At 43.9% G+C, this 12771-nt stretch overlaps 1 protein-coding gene across 1 annotated transcript in view; it reads left to right on the top strand.

Moving 5' to 3' along the window:
• Nucleotides 1–7296: 7296 nt before the first annotated feature.
• The window catches only part of SPAG5 (sperm associated antigen 5), a 6164-nt gene continuing 689 nt past the window's right edge, over nt 7297–12771 (top strand). The window contains exons 1-3 of the mRNA XM_055089785.1: nt 7297–7497; nt 7808–7933; nt 12337–12764. Coding sequence (XP_054945760.1) covers nt 7447–7497; nt 7808–7933; nt 12337–12764 — 605 coding nt within the window. The 5' untranslated portion in view covers nt 7297–7446. The remainder of the gene's footprint in view (nt 7498–7807; nt 7934–12336; nt 12765–12771) is intronic.

The raw sequence follows: 12771 nt of genomic DNA, 5'->3' as shown, positions 1-12771 counted from the left end.
AAAAAAAAAATACTGAATACTAGAAATGGGAATCAATGGCTTCTAAAATAGTAGTTAAAGAGTATTAGATTGGAATTTAGGAGACCTGGTGCCTTGATCCACCAATAAATATTTCGGTGTCTTTATTACAAGTCATTTTAACTCTCTGGACCTAGTTTCCTAATGTATATAACCACTGGTTCTTCATTGTGGGAGATGGGTTTCAGATTTCTGTGATGCTTCTTCTTCAAAGGGCAGATGCAGATGTTTTTATGATACTGTGTGTCTGGCCCAGTGTTAATTAATGTTCAGATTGCCCAACATTATATAGCCTCTCTGGTCACAGCAGCATATTGGTTTAAGGTCTTTAGGACATGGTTAACATAATGTCACTAGGGTCCCTTTCCTGGGTCATGTTAGATAGCTTAGAGGCCAGGATCATGTAAGTGTAGTTTGAATCATTTCTTATCAAATGAGGACATTTTTAACATATATTCTCTTCAATCAGTGGTGCTTACAGCAGTGTTTCTCAGGGTAGAGTGGAGGCAGTGACAGAAAATCAAAGTTTCACAAAGTATAATTTGAAAAAGCACTGCCTCCACCCCCCCACCTACCCCAGTTTTGATATGCTCATCCCTGGAAGGCATTCTTTCCTGCCACCTTCCACCCCCATTCAGAATCACTGACCTAAAAATAAACACCTTCTACTTATTCATGTGAAATTCATTTAAAAAAATGTTTTATATACAACCTGAAATGATCTTTTAAGTTTAGCCCTACATTTTGATTTTTCATTACCTAGAAGAAATCAGATACACTTTTAAGTATGGATATTTTGCTCTGTACTCCCTTCTATCTTTTCTAAGAATTTAAGATTAGTCTTATAAATAATAAGGACCTACTGTATAGCACAGGGAACTATATTGAATGTCTTGTAATAACCTATAATGGAAAAGAATCGGAAAAAGATTTTATACACACACACACACACACACACACACACACACACACACACACATACCTGAATGACTTTGCTGTACACCTGAAACAACACTGTAAACCAACGATACTTTATTTTAAAAAAAATTAAGTCTTGGGCTTCCCTGGTGGCGCAGTGGTTGAGAGTTCGCCTGCCGATGCAGGGGACGCGGGGTTCGTGTCCCGGTCTGGGAGGATCCCACGTGTGGAGCGGCTGGGCCCGTGAGCCATGGCCGCTGAGCCTGCGCGTCCAAAGCCAGTGCTCCGTGGCGGGAGAGGCCACAATGGTGAGAGGCCCGCATACCGCAAAAAAAAAAAAAAAAAATTAAGTCTTAACACCAAACCTTATATTCTTCTTTTAGAAAAGTGTCCTTTTAGTTCTACTCATTGTTTCTTACCTCTAACCTAAGTTACTTTATCATATATTGACCAGTTCATTTGTTCACTTGTTCATTGATTTAACAAACTGGTCATCTCAATTCCTTGGTTTACTTCTTTAAATAGAGTCTTCAATGTAAAAATCTTGTCAAAGCTTTTTTGAAAAATTGAATAAAATCATATTCACTGTATTATTAGCCCCTGTTACAGGCTGAATTGTGCCCCCTCCCCACTGATATGCTGAAATCCTAACCCTTGTACTTCAGAATGTCACAGTATTTGGAGATAGGGTCTTTACAGGTGTAATTAAGTTAAAATGAGGTCTTAGGGGTGGGCCCTAATCCATAATCCAATATGATTGGTTTCCTTTATGGCGGGGGGGACTTCCCTGGTGGCGCAGTGGTTAAGAATCCGCCTGCCAATGCGGGGGACACGGGTTCGATCCCTGGTCCACTTCACTGGTGGCACAGGGGTTAAGAATCCGCCTGCCAGCGAAGGGGACACAGGTTCGAGCCCTGGTCCGGGAAGATCCCACATGCTGCGGAGCAACTAAGCCCATGTGCAACAACTACTGAGCCTGCTCTCTAGAGCCCGCGAGCCACAACTACTGAACCCGTGCACCTAGAGCCCGTGCTCTGCAACAAGAGAAGCCACTGCAATGAGAAGACTGCACTCCACAACAAAGAGTGGCTCCTGCCCGCCACAACTACAGAAAGCCTGCACACAGAAGTGAAGACCCAACACAGCCAAAAATAAATAAAATAAAATAAATTTATTTTAACAAGAAAAAGAGGAAATGAGGAAATGACACACAGAGGGAAGACCATGTGAATGTACAGGGAGAAGACAGCCATCTAAAAGCCAATGTAAGAGAACTCAGAAGAAACCAACCCTGCTGACACCTTGATCTCAAACTTCTAGCCTCCAGAATTGTGAGAATATAAATTTCTGTTGTTTAAGCCACCCAGTCTGTGGCACTTTGTTATGGCAGCCCTAGCAAACTCATATAGCCCCTACAAAGAGGTCCAATAGATTAATCAAGAATGATTATTTTATTTACAAAAAAGCGTGCCACCTTCTTCCCTATAGGTTGATTTTGCTTATATTCTGAAACCACATCATTTTTTCAGATTTCATTGGCCTCTCCATGACTTTTGCTGGTTTATGGAACCCCACTGATTAGCAGCTGTCACACTGCCTCCTTCATTCAGTACTTCATCATACACAGTAGCAGAGCTAATAAGTCCAGTTTTATCCTGTAGTTCAGTCAGAACTTCCTGGTGGATACTTCTCAAAGGTGCTGATTTGGGCTATATAATTGGACTTTTACAAATTAAATAATCTCTAATCCTAAAATTTAAAAACTACAATTGTTTTTAAATAGTTGGACCCCTACTTCGTATTATATACAAAACAATTTTTTTTTTTTTTTTGCGGTACGCGGGCCTCTCACTGTTGTGGCCTCTCCCGTTGCGGAGCACAAGCTCCAGGCGCACAGGCTCAGCAGCCATGGCCCACGGGCCCAGCCGCTCCGTGGCATGTGGGATCCTCCCGGACCGGGGCACGAACCCGTGTCCCCTGTATCAGCAGGTGCGGTACGCGGGCCTCTCACTGTTGTGGCCTCTCCCGTTGCGGAGCACAAGCTCCAGACGCACAGGCTCAGCAGCCATGGCCCACGGGCCCAGCCGCTCCGTGGCATGTGGGATCCTCCCGGACCGGGGCACGAACCCGTGTCCCCTGTATCAGCAGGAGGACTCTCAACCACTGTGCCACCAGGGAAGCCCCATATACAAAACAATTTCAGGTACATTTAGGATTTAAATACAATCATCAAAACATTAAAAATTTTAGGACTTCCCTGGTGGTTGGGAGTCTGCCTGCCAATGCAGGGGACATGGGTTCAAGCCCTGGCCCGGGAAGATTCCACGTGCCGCGGAGCAGCTAAGCCTGTACACCACAACTACTGAGCCTGTGCTCTAGAGCCTGTGAGCCACAACTACTGAGCCCGCGTGCCACAACTACTGAAGCCCACACGCCTACAGCCCGTGCTTCGCAACAAGAGAAGCCACTACAATGAGAAGCTTGCACACCGCAATGAAGAGTAGCCCCCGCTCACCGCAACTGGAGAAAGCCTGTGTGCAGCAATAAAGACCCAATGTGGCCAAAAATAAATAAATAAATAAAAAATCTTACAACATTTGGGAGACTAGACCTACAAACATGAGATGGAGGAGATACCTAAACCAAGACAGAAAATGAAAGCACTATAAAAGAAAAAGAAGGGCTTCCCTGGTGGTGCACTGGTTGGGAGTCCGCCTGCCAATTCAGGGGACATGGGTTCAAGCCCTGGCCCGGGAAGATTCCACATGCTGCGGAGCGACTCATCCCATGCGTCACAACTACCGAGCCTGCGCTCTAGAGCTCGTGTGCCACAACTACTGAGCCCGTGTGCCACAACTACTGAAGCCTGCGTGCCTAGAGTCCGTGCTCTGCAACAAGAGAAGCTTCTGCAATGAGAAGCCTGCGCAGGGCAATGAAGAGTAGCCCCCGCTCACCCGCAACCAGAGAAATCCCGCGTGCAGCAACGAAGACCCAACACAGCCAAAAATAAAAATTTTAAAAATTTAAAAAAAGAAAAAGAATACATTTACATAAAAGATGAATGAATCAATCAAGATAAGAAATCCAGATGCTTTGAAAGGAAAGATAACATCTTAACCTCATAAAAGTTTTATCTTTGTATAGCCAAAGATACCATTAATAAAGTCAATGGACAGAAAATAGATCTAAAGAAAAATATTTGCAATGTGACGGCAGTTAATGTCTATAATACAGAACTCTTACAAATTAGAAAAGAGAAATAACCTATTTTTTTTAAAAAGGACATGGAATATGAAGTGATGAATGAGTTAATTAGATCTATATCAGTTGACTTAGAAGGCTCAATACAAGACATTGAGTGGGAAAAAAATGCAGAAGTGTAAGAAATGATGCCATTTCTGTAGACGACTCTTAATGCTTACTTCCCCTCCATGTGTGGGTGTGTGTGGGTGTGTGTGTGTGTGTGTGTGTATATCACATCTTTTTTGAGAGAGGGAGAGAGGGAGAGAGAGAGAAAGAAAGAGAAAGAGAAAGAATGAAAAAGAGAACCTGGGAGGGAGAGGAGAGTAATGCAAATGTAAAGAGAAGAGAAAAAAAAGGCACTAGCTCTCAATCCCAGAGACCCCAGTCTGAGAGAGAGAGAAAGAAAGAGAAAGAGAAAGAATGAAAAAGAGAACCTGGGAGGGAGAGGAGAGTAATGCAAATGTAAAGAGAAGAGAAAAAAAAGGCACTAGCTCTCAATCCCAGAGACCCCAGTCTGCACGTCAATTAATTTGGGTAAAAAAAAGCGTGTGTAAATAAAAACAAACAAAATCCTTGTGTGTGTGTATACATATGTTGTTGGGTTTTTTTGGCCGCATGGCTTGTGGGATCTTAGTTCCCTGACCAGGGATCGAACCCCGGGCCCATGGCAGTGAAAGCGCTGAGTCCTAACCACTGGACCACCAGGAAATTCCCTGCATATGTGTTTTTATTTTATTTTTTTTTTGCGTTACGCGGGCCTCTCACTGTTGTGGCCTCTCCCATTGCGGAGCTCAGGCTCCGGATGCGCAGGCTCACGGGCCTAGCCGCTTCGCGGCATGGCATGTGGGATCTTCCCGGACCGGGGCACGAACCTGTGTCCCCTGCATTGGCAGGCGGATTCTCAACCACTGCGCCACCAGGGAAGCCCTCTGCATATGTTTTTATAAAGGCATACACACTATTCGTTACCTCAGGCAGGTAGAATGGATGCCGGAGGCTCTGCCTTTAATATGTCTTTGCATTGTACTGTTTCACTTGCTACAACAAGCATCTCTTATTTTTTATAATTTGAAAAACGCCAAATTAAAAATATCATGCAGGGAGTTCCCTGGTGATCAAGTGGTTAGTTAGGATTTGGCACTTTCATTGCCGTGGCCCGAGGGCAATTCCTGGTTGGTGAACTGAGAGCCCGCAAGTCAGGGAGCACGGCCTCCCCCCCAAAAAAAATTCATGCAAAACAACACAAACAAATTAATTCTGCTTATGTTGCCTATTTACAATAGTATTGTCCCTCTCGTCTACCCTCCATATCCCTCCTAATTTGCTGCTGGAAGCACTATATCTCTTTGGTTACTCACCTGGCATCTGGCATACCAACTGCAGCAAGGACTAAGCATTCCAAGTCACACTTTATATAATACAAGCTTTTACTACTGGCACTTAAAGAGTTTTCTGTCTTGGTTTTTCTGCCCCTTTCACCCTTGTTTTATTTGTTGGACCTTTTTGATTGACCAGAAGTACATATACCTTGGGATTCCCTCTGCTAAGTCTGGGGGAATCCCAGGCTCAAGTCTGTGTTCTTCTGTTGTCTTTCTCCCAGTTTTCCAGTCAAGCAACGGTTATCTCTAGCGTCTTTAGGTTGCACCATTATGTTTCTAAAGCGGTGTTGTCCAACAGAAATAATGTAAGCCTCATAAGTAATTTAAAATTTGCTAGTAGCCCCATTAAAAATTAGGTAAAGGGCTTCCCTGGTGGCGCAGTGGTTGAGAGTCCGCCTGCCGATGCAGGGGACACGGGTTCGTGCCCCGGTCCGGGAAGATCCCATATGCCGCGGAGCCTGCGCGTCCGGAGCCTGCGCTCCGCAACGGGAGAGGCCACAACAGTGAGAGGCCCGCGTACCGCAAAAAAAAAAAAAAAATTAGGTAAAAAGAAACAGATGAAATTAATTTAATGTATTTTATTTAACCCAATGTATCTAAAATATCATTTCAACATGCAATCAATATTTTAAAATAAGATATTTTATTCTTTTCTTTTTTCATACGAAGTCTTCGAAATCTAGTTTGTATTTTACACCTATAATACATCTCAATTTGGACTAGCCACATTTGAGTACTCAATAGCCACATGTGGCTAGTGGCTATGGTATTGGACAACACAGTTCTAGAAGAGCCCATCCCCTGAGAGCCCCGAAGTTCGTAACATTATAGTTTTTCCTCTCTGGGTTATTGCCTTTTCCAAATTCATTATGACTTAAGAGTGTAAATAAGGTGCCGTGAGCGTTCAAAGGAACATACTTCATCATAAACTGTAACTGAATACTTAACTTTAGGCTGTTTCCAAAAATCAATCCCATCTCCAGTAGCTAATTTCCCACACAGAGGGGTTTCAAGCGACAGGAGAATGCAGTAGTCGGTAGTGTGGGTGGCAATCTTGACTCTGCCATTTACTACCTGTGGCGCATTAGGCAAAAGACATTATCTGTGACTCGGTTCCTACGTCTGTAAAACGGGGATATTTACGGTGCCTACTTCATATGCCCTTTTGGGGATTAAAGGAGTTAAGATATAAAAGGCATTTGGAAGAGTGCCAGGTGCCTAATCAATGTTCAATACTTGTGAGCTATTATTGTTCCAGTAAACTTGTTGCGGACCCTGAGTTAAGTCCCAAGAAAACACCAGAAATTCTGAAGAGGCTAAATGACAGCGCAGGCTGAGAACCACGTCTCAGGCCATCACGGACGCAGGACCTATGCGCGGACCGAGCAGCCTACGTAAAAAACGCTCCACTCACCTTCCCTTCTAGACCCCCGACCGGCTCCTGCCGGTCAAGGCTGAAGTAGCTGAGGGAAACCTGAGGAGAAACTTCCTAAGGCCAGGCCACGGGGACAGCTTTTCCGACAGGGTGTGAGACTGGCCTGCTCGAAGCAGGAGGGATGGACTCCTCGACTGTCCAACTTCTCGGTCACCCTCTCGGACGTGAGGCCGAAAGGCCGGCCTTCGGCCTGGAGCGCGTGCCGGCTACAGCCGGCGTCGGGGGTCGCGGGTCGGCTCGCAGAGCGCGCGCGCACAGGGGGCCGGGCGGGGCGGGTCCAATACAGGCCCCGCCCCCGCCCGCCGGGCTCAAGGCCGGAGCCGACGCGCCCACCTGACGCACTGAGACTTCTCAGCCAATCGAGAAGCGCGGAGCAGGTTCAAATAAAGACGGCGGGTGAGCATGGCGTCGCCTCTTGCGTCTCGGAGGTGATCACCCTGTGTTGTTTTGAAGATGTGGCGGGTGAAAAAACTGAACCTTGGCGTGTCGCCTTCGCCCCAATCGGTGAGCGGGAGGGCCTCATGGAGAGAGAGAGCTGGGCCGGCGTTTCGGGTCGGGGTCGCTGGCAGCGCCGGGCGTCGTTGAGCTGGGCCGGCGTTTCGGGTCGGGGTCGCTGGCAGCGCCGGGCGTCGTGGAAAGCTGGGTCGAGCCTGGGGACGGGTGCATGTGGAGTCTAATGCTGGTCCTGATGTTCAGAGGACTGGGGTTGGAGCCTACTCTTGTTATTGCTCGTGAGCTTCTTAGGGAGGGAGGGGAGCTTCCTAGGGCAGGCTGGCAGAGCCCAGGCTTTCTCACATTCTCTCTTCTGTTTTAGGGAAAAGCAGCTATGAGAACGCCTCTCCGAGAACTTATCCTGCAGCCTGGTGCCCTCACCAACTCAGAAACAGGGCCCCCGATAGCCGACTCGTCCGCCCCATCACTGTGCAAGCTAGGGCTGCAGGTGAGATTTCGCCTGGCCAGCCTCTCGACTGGGCTCTTTGCCGAGGCCGAGAGCTCAGAGGAACAGAGGGCCAGGGCTGGAACGTAATTAATAACGATAATGAAGTTTCCTTCTTCGGTGACATCCATTTACAGCTATTCAGGCCAACAGAGAGGTACCCTAGGGTCGTTAAAGGAAGTCCACTGAGAACCCGCACCTCTATTTAGCTGTTAGTTTTTTTTTATCACCTCCTCCCCCGTTCAGGCTTTACCAAACGGCTCAGAAATACTATCACTTTGGTTAGTGATCTCCCTCTTAATAGGGACTCACTTACGGAGAAGTCAGTCAGCTGCAAGAATGAGGCAATGTCCATCCATTCCCAGAGGTAGTCAAAACTCCCCTGGGATCAAGTTACACCACTTCCAGACAGGGTTCCTGGACCACGGGAGTTGAAACTAGCTCCTTGTAGAACTGCCCTCACTGAGTTGTACTTTTGTGAAAGGTCTTGAGAGACATAGCTATGTAGAAAATGCTTTTCAGTTCAAATAATGAGGATTGACTGTATACATTTCTCTGCCTGTTGCTTTTCTCATTTAACAATGTGGTTTAAATCCCTCCATGTCAACTAGTGTAGAGCTAATTCATAAGATACTGTGGTATGCATGAATCTTAATTTAGTCATAAATGGTCATTTATCTTTCCACTTATTTTGCTTCTGCAAACAATGCTAATGTAAATATCTTTGCACTGATACCTTTATTTCAATGAGATACATTTTCAGGGGTAGGATTATTGGTTTGAAGGAAAGATATTTTTAATTTTAAATTTTGTCAGATTGCTATCTAAAATAGCTATGACAATTCATATTCTCTCCAGCATTGTATGGCGATATCCATTTCCCCACATCACCTCTTGTAGTAGTTGTTAGAGATCTTTAAAATTTTAGCCAGTCTGATGTGGTATCTTATTGTTACTTTAATTTGCATTTTCCTGACTACTAGTGAGTGTATCGCTTATATGTGAGTTGGTTATTTGGGTTTGCTCTTTTATGAAATGCTTATTTATATTATTTGCTCATTTTTCTATTGGGTTGTTAACTCTTTTTCATCATTTTCTAAGTGTATATTATAAATACTCGTCCTTTGTCATGCTTTTTAGATAGTTTGTAATTTTCTTTTGATTTTTACCTTTAATCCAGGGGTTATCTAGGAGGGGTTCTTAATTTCTTTTTCATCATTTTCTAAGTGTATATTATAAATAGTCATCCTTTGTCATGCTTTTTAGCTAGTTTGTAATTTTCTTTTGATTTTTACCTTTAATCCAGGGGTTACCTAGGAGGGTTTCTTAATTTCCAAGTGCTTAAAAACCATTTTGTGTCACCTTTTAAATTTATTTTCTTGCATTATGATCAGACTGTAATCTGTTGTCTTTGTAGCCAAGTATAGGATGAATTTTTCTGAGTGTTCCATGAACATATGAAAAAAAGCATATTTACTATACAAAGGATGTCACATTCTATTATATCCATCAGCAGATAGTTAATTACTCTGTCCTTGCACTTTTTTTAGTCTGCCAGATCTGTTGAGTTCTGTGTTGTCCTTGTCTGATTTTGGTATCAACATAATTTTGGCCTTGTAAAATGAGTTAGGAAGTGTTTCCTTCTCTTTATTTAATTTTTTGGAAGAGCTTGAGACAAATGGGTATTAAATCTTTGAATTTTGGTAAATTCAACCTGTGAAATGATCTGGTCCTGGACTTTTGTTTTCTGGGAGGTTTTTTTTTTTTAATTAATTAATTCTGGCTGCTTTGGGTCTTCGTTGTTTCGTGTGGGCTTTCTCTAGTTGCGGTGAGCGGGGCTACTCTTTGTTGCGGTGCGCAGGCTTCTCATTGTGGTGGCTTCTCTTGTTGCGGAGCACAGGCTCTAGGCGCGCGGGCTTCAGTAGTTGTGGCACGCGGGCTCAGTAGTTGTGGCTCGCGGACTCTAGAGCGCAGGCTCAGTAGTTGTGGCGCATGGGCTTAGTTGCTCTGCGGCATGTGAAATCTTCCCAGACCAGGGCTCGAACCATGTCCCCTGCACTGGCAGGCGGATTCTTAACCACCATGCTACCAGGGAAGTCCCTTTGCCCATTTTAAAATTTAATTATTTTTGTTGTTGTTCTTGTTGAGTTGTAGGAATTCTTTATCTGTTCTGGATATTAACCCCTTAGCAGATATATGATTTGCAAACATCTTCTCCTTAAGTGATTTTTAAAAGGAATAAATAGGAACTTGATAAACACAGCAAAAACTTTAAGGTCATTTTTACATTTCTAAAAGCCTTTGGCTTATATATTTAGCTTCTGGGCTATGTAGTGCCGACTGATTTATATTTTTTTATATCATATATCTTTAATTTTGTCTTTTATCGTAATAGTGCCATAACTTTACATTCTACCTTGTCTGATACTAATACTGCTGCCTCTGCTCTCTTTGTTTTTGCCTGGTATCTCTTTGCCATCCCCTTTATTTTCTACTTTTTCTTTAGCACTTTGTTTTTGTTTTGTTTTGCTTTTTTATAAATTTATTTATTTTTTATCTTTGGCTGCGTTGGGTCTTCGTTGCTATGTGCCGGCTTTCTCTAGTTGCAGTGAGTGGGGGCTACTCTTGGTTGTGGTGCGCGGACTTCTCATTGTGATGGCTTCTCTTGTTGCAGAGCACGGGCTCTAGGCACACAGGCTTCAGTAGTTGTGGCGCGCAGGCTCAGTAGTTGTGGCTTGAGGGCTCTAGAGCATAGGCTCAGTAGTTGTGGCACACGGGCTTAGTTGCTCCGTGGCACGTGGGATCTTCCTGGCTCAGGGATCGAACCCATGTCCCTTGCATTGGCAGGCAGATTCTTAACCACTGCGCCACTAGGGAAGTCCCTCCTTTAGCACTTTGAAAGAAAACTTGAAAATTTGAAATAAAATACACGAAAGTACATAAAACATTGAGCCTAACAAATTTGTATAAAGCACACATCGTTGTAACCAATACCCAGGGACATTGCTAGAATATCAGAAGTGTTAGCTCAACTTTATGTTTTAAAGTTTCATCCACTGCTGTAAATGAGAAATTTCATGTAAGTCTAATTCTTTTTTTTTTTTGGTAAATAATTGGTCTTTATAATCTAAAGCTTATAAAATAGTTTTGTTGTTCTGGTAGTTCAGAAATTTTATCATTTTTTGTCAGTCCTGCTTGGAACTTGGTGAGCCATTTTAATATGCAAACTCAGATCTTTCTTTACCTTAGAGAAATTTTCTTCTAATACTTGTTAATCAGTGCCCCACCTGTATGTGTTCTCTTTTCTCCTTGAACTTCTTTTATTCACATGTTAGGTTTGCTGGATTTATCTTCCAGTTCTCTTAGCTTTTCCCTCAGATTTACATTTCTTTGTATTTTTGTCTTTAAGATATGTCTTCCACTTGATTGTCCAGGCCAGTAATTCTTGTCTTAACTCTGATCATCCTCTTTCAATGCATATTACTAAAATTTTTTGTTAAAAAGTAATATTTATTATTTCCAGAAAGTCTTTGTGTGTGTGAGTTTTACTCAGATCTTCTTATGTATGCATATATTTTTTGGTGCAAATTGTTATTTGTTTCTTCTGTCAGCTGTATTTTGGTAGGGCCTACCTTTTCTAACTATCTTAGGGTTTGTCCTTTCTCTGGCTACTGGATCCACATAAGTACATTCATATTTTCCTTTTTTGTTCATTGAGTCTCAGGACCAGCAGCCCTGCAAGTGGTAGAAAGTGCAGTGGTCTCTGTCCCTATGAACCAGCAATTAGGAGGTTGTCACTCCCTTTTCAGGGCACCAGGAAGAGTCTTTCTGCTCTTCATTCTTCTCTGCTACAAAGGCTAGAGCTCTTCAAATCCCAAGGATTGAATGGCTTCAACCCATGTGTTCGGGATACCCTCAGTTCTTGCGGTCAAGACTAGGTCACTGGCACAGGTTGATGTTGCCCTTTCTTCCTACGGTACATGGATCTCTGTGGGCCAAGTGCTCTCTCACTCTAGTCCCCAATTTCTCATCTGTTCCAAAAGGAAGAAAATCTTATACCAACTGTAGAACTTGAGCCAGGGATCCCTCCTACCCTAGAAGTGGGTTGGAGTTAGGATTGGAGAAGAGTGAGGTCACTTTCAAGCTACCATCTTCCCATGACATGGATAGATTATCTTAGCCTTGTTTATACTGTAACCTGGTTCACTTGGAAGGACCCAGAATGGCTTCCCAGCTTTTCTACTGGGTCTCTGTAGTAAGTAGCAAGGCTTAGCCAAGTTCTTACCTAAGTAAAGGTAATGAGAACTCTTTCCTTTTTTGAGTTCAGACAGTATCCTGCACCCATAACTGTATATTGAGAACCAGAACTGACTGTATTAGTCAACTACTTTTGTTTCCTTTGGCAGGAAGGCAGCAATAGCTCATCTCCACCGGATTTTGTCAATGCTAAGAAGACAGACTCCCCTTCAGAACAGTTCAGCCATCCCTCAACATGTCTAGAAGCTTGTCAACATGAATCAGATGAGCAGCCCCTAAATCTGATTCCCCAAACCAATTCTACTCCCAAAACATCTGAGGAAGCAGTAGACCCACTGGGCGGCAATGTGGTTAAAACCATGGTCCTTGTACCTTCTCCAGGGGGGCCGCAGCAAAACATTACACTCGGGGCCCATCTAGATACCATGGCAGAGACAAACAGCTTCTCTCTAGATGAGCCTTTGAGGCCAGGAGATCTGCTGAGAAAGGGGGTGGCCCCCTGCATGGAAGACAACTTTTCAGAAATTGTTCCTGCTATGCCTGAGGAACCTACATTTCAGGATCCTCCATCCCATATGTTGGAG

This window comes from Physeter macrocephalus, chromosome 14, assembly GCF_002837175.3.
Source record: "Physeter macrocephalus isolate SW-GA chromosome 14, ASM283717v5, whole genome shotgun sequence".
NCBI lineage: Eukaryota > Metazoa > Chordata > Mammalia > Artiodactyla > Physeteridae > Physeter > Physeter macrocephalus.
This window is presented reverse-complemented; position numbering and strand designations above follow the sequence as displayed.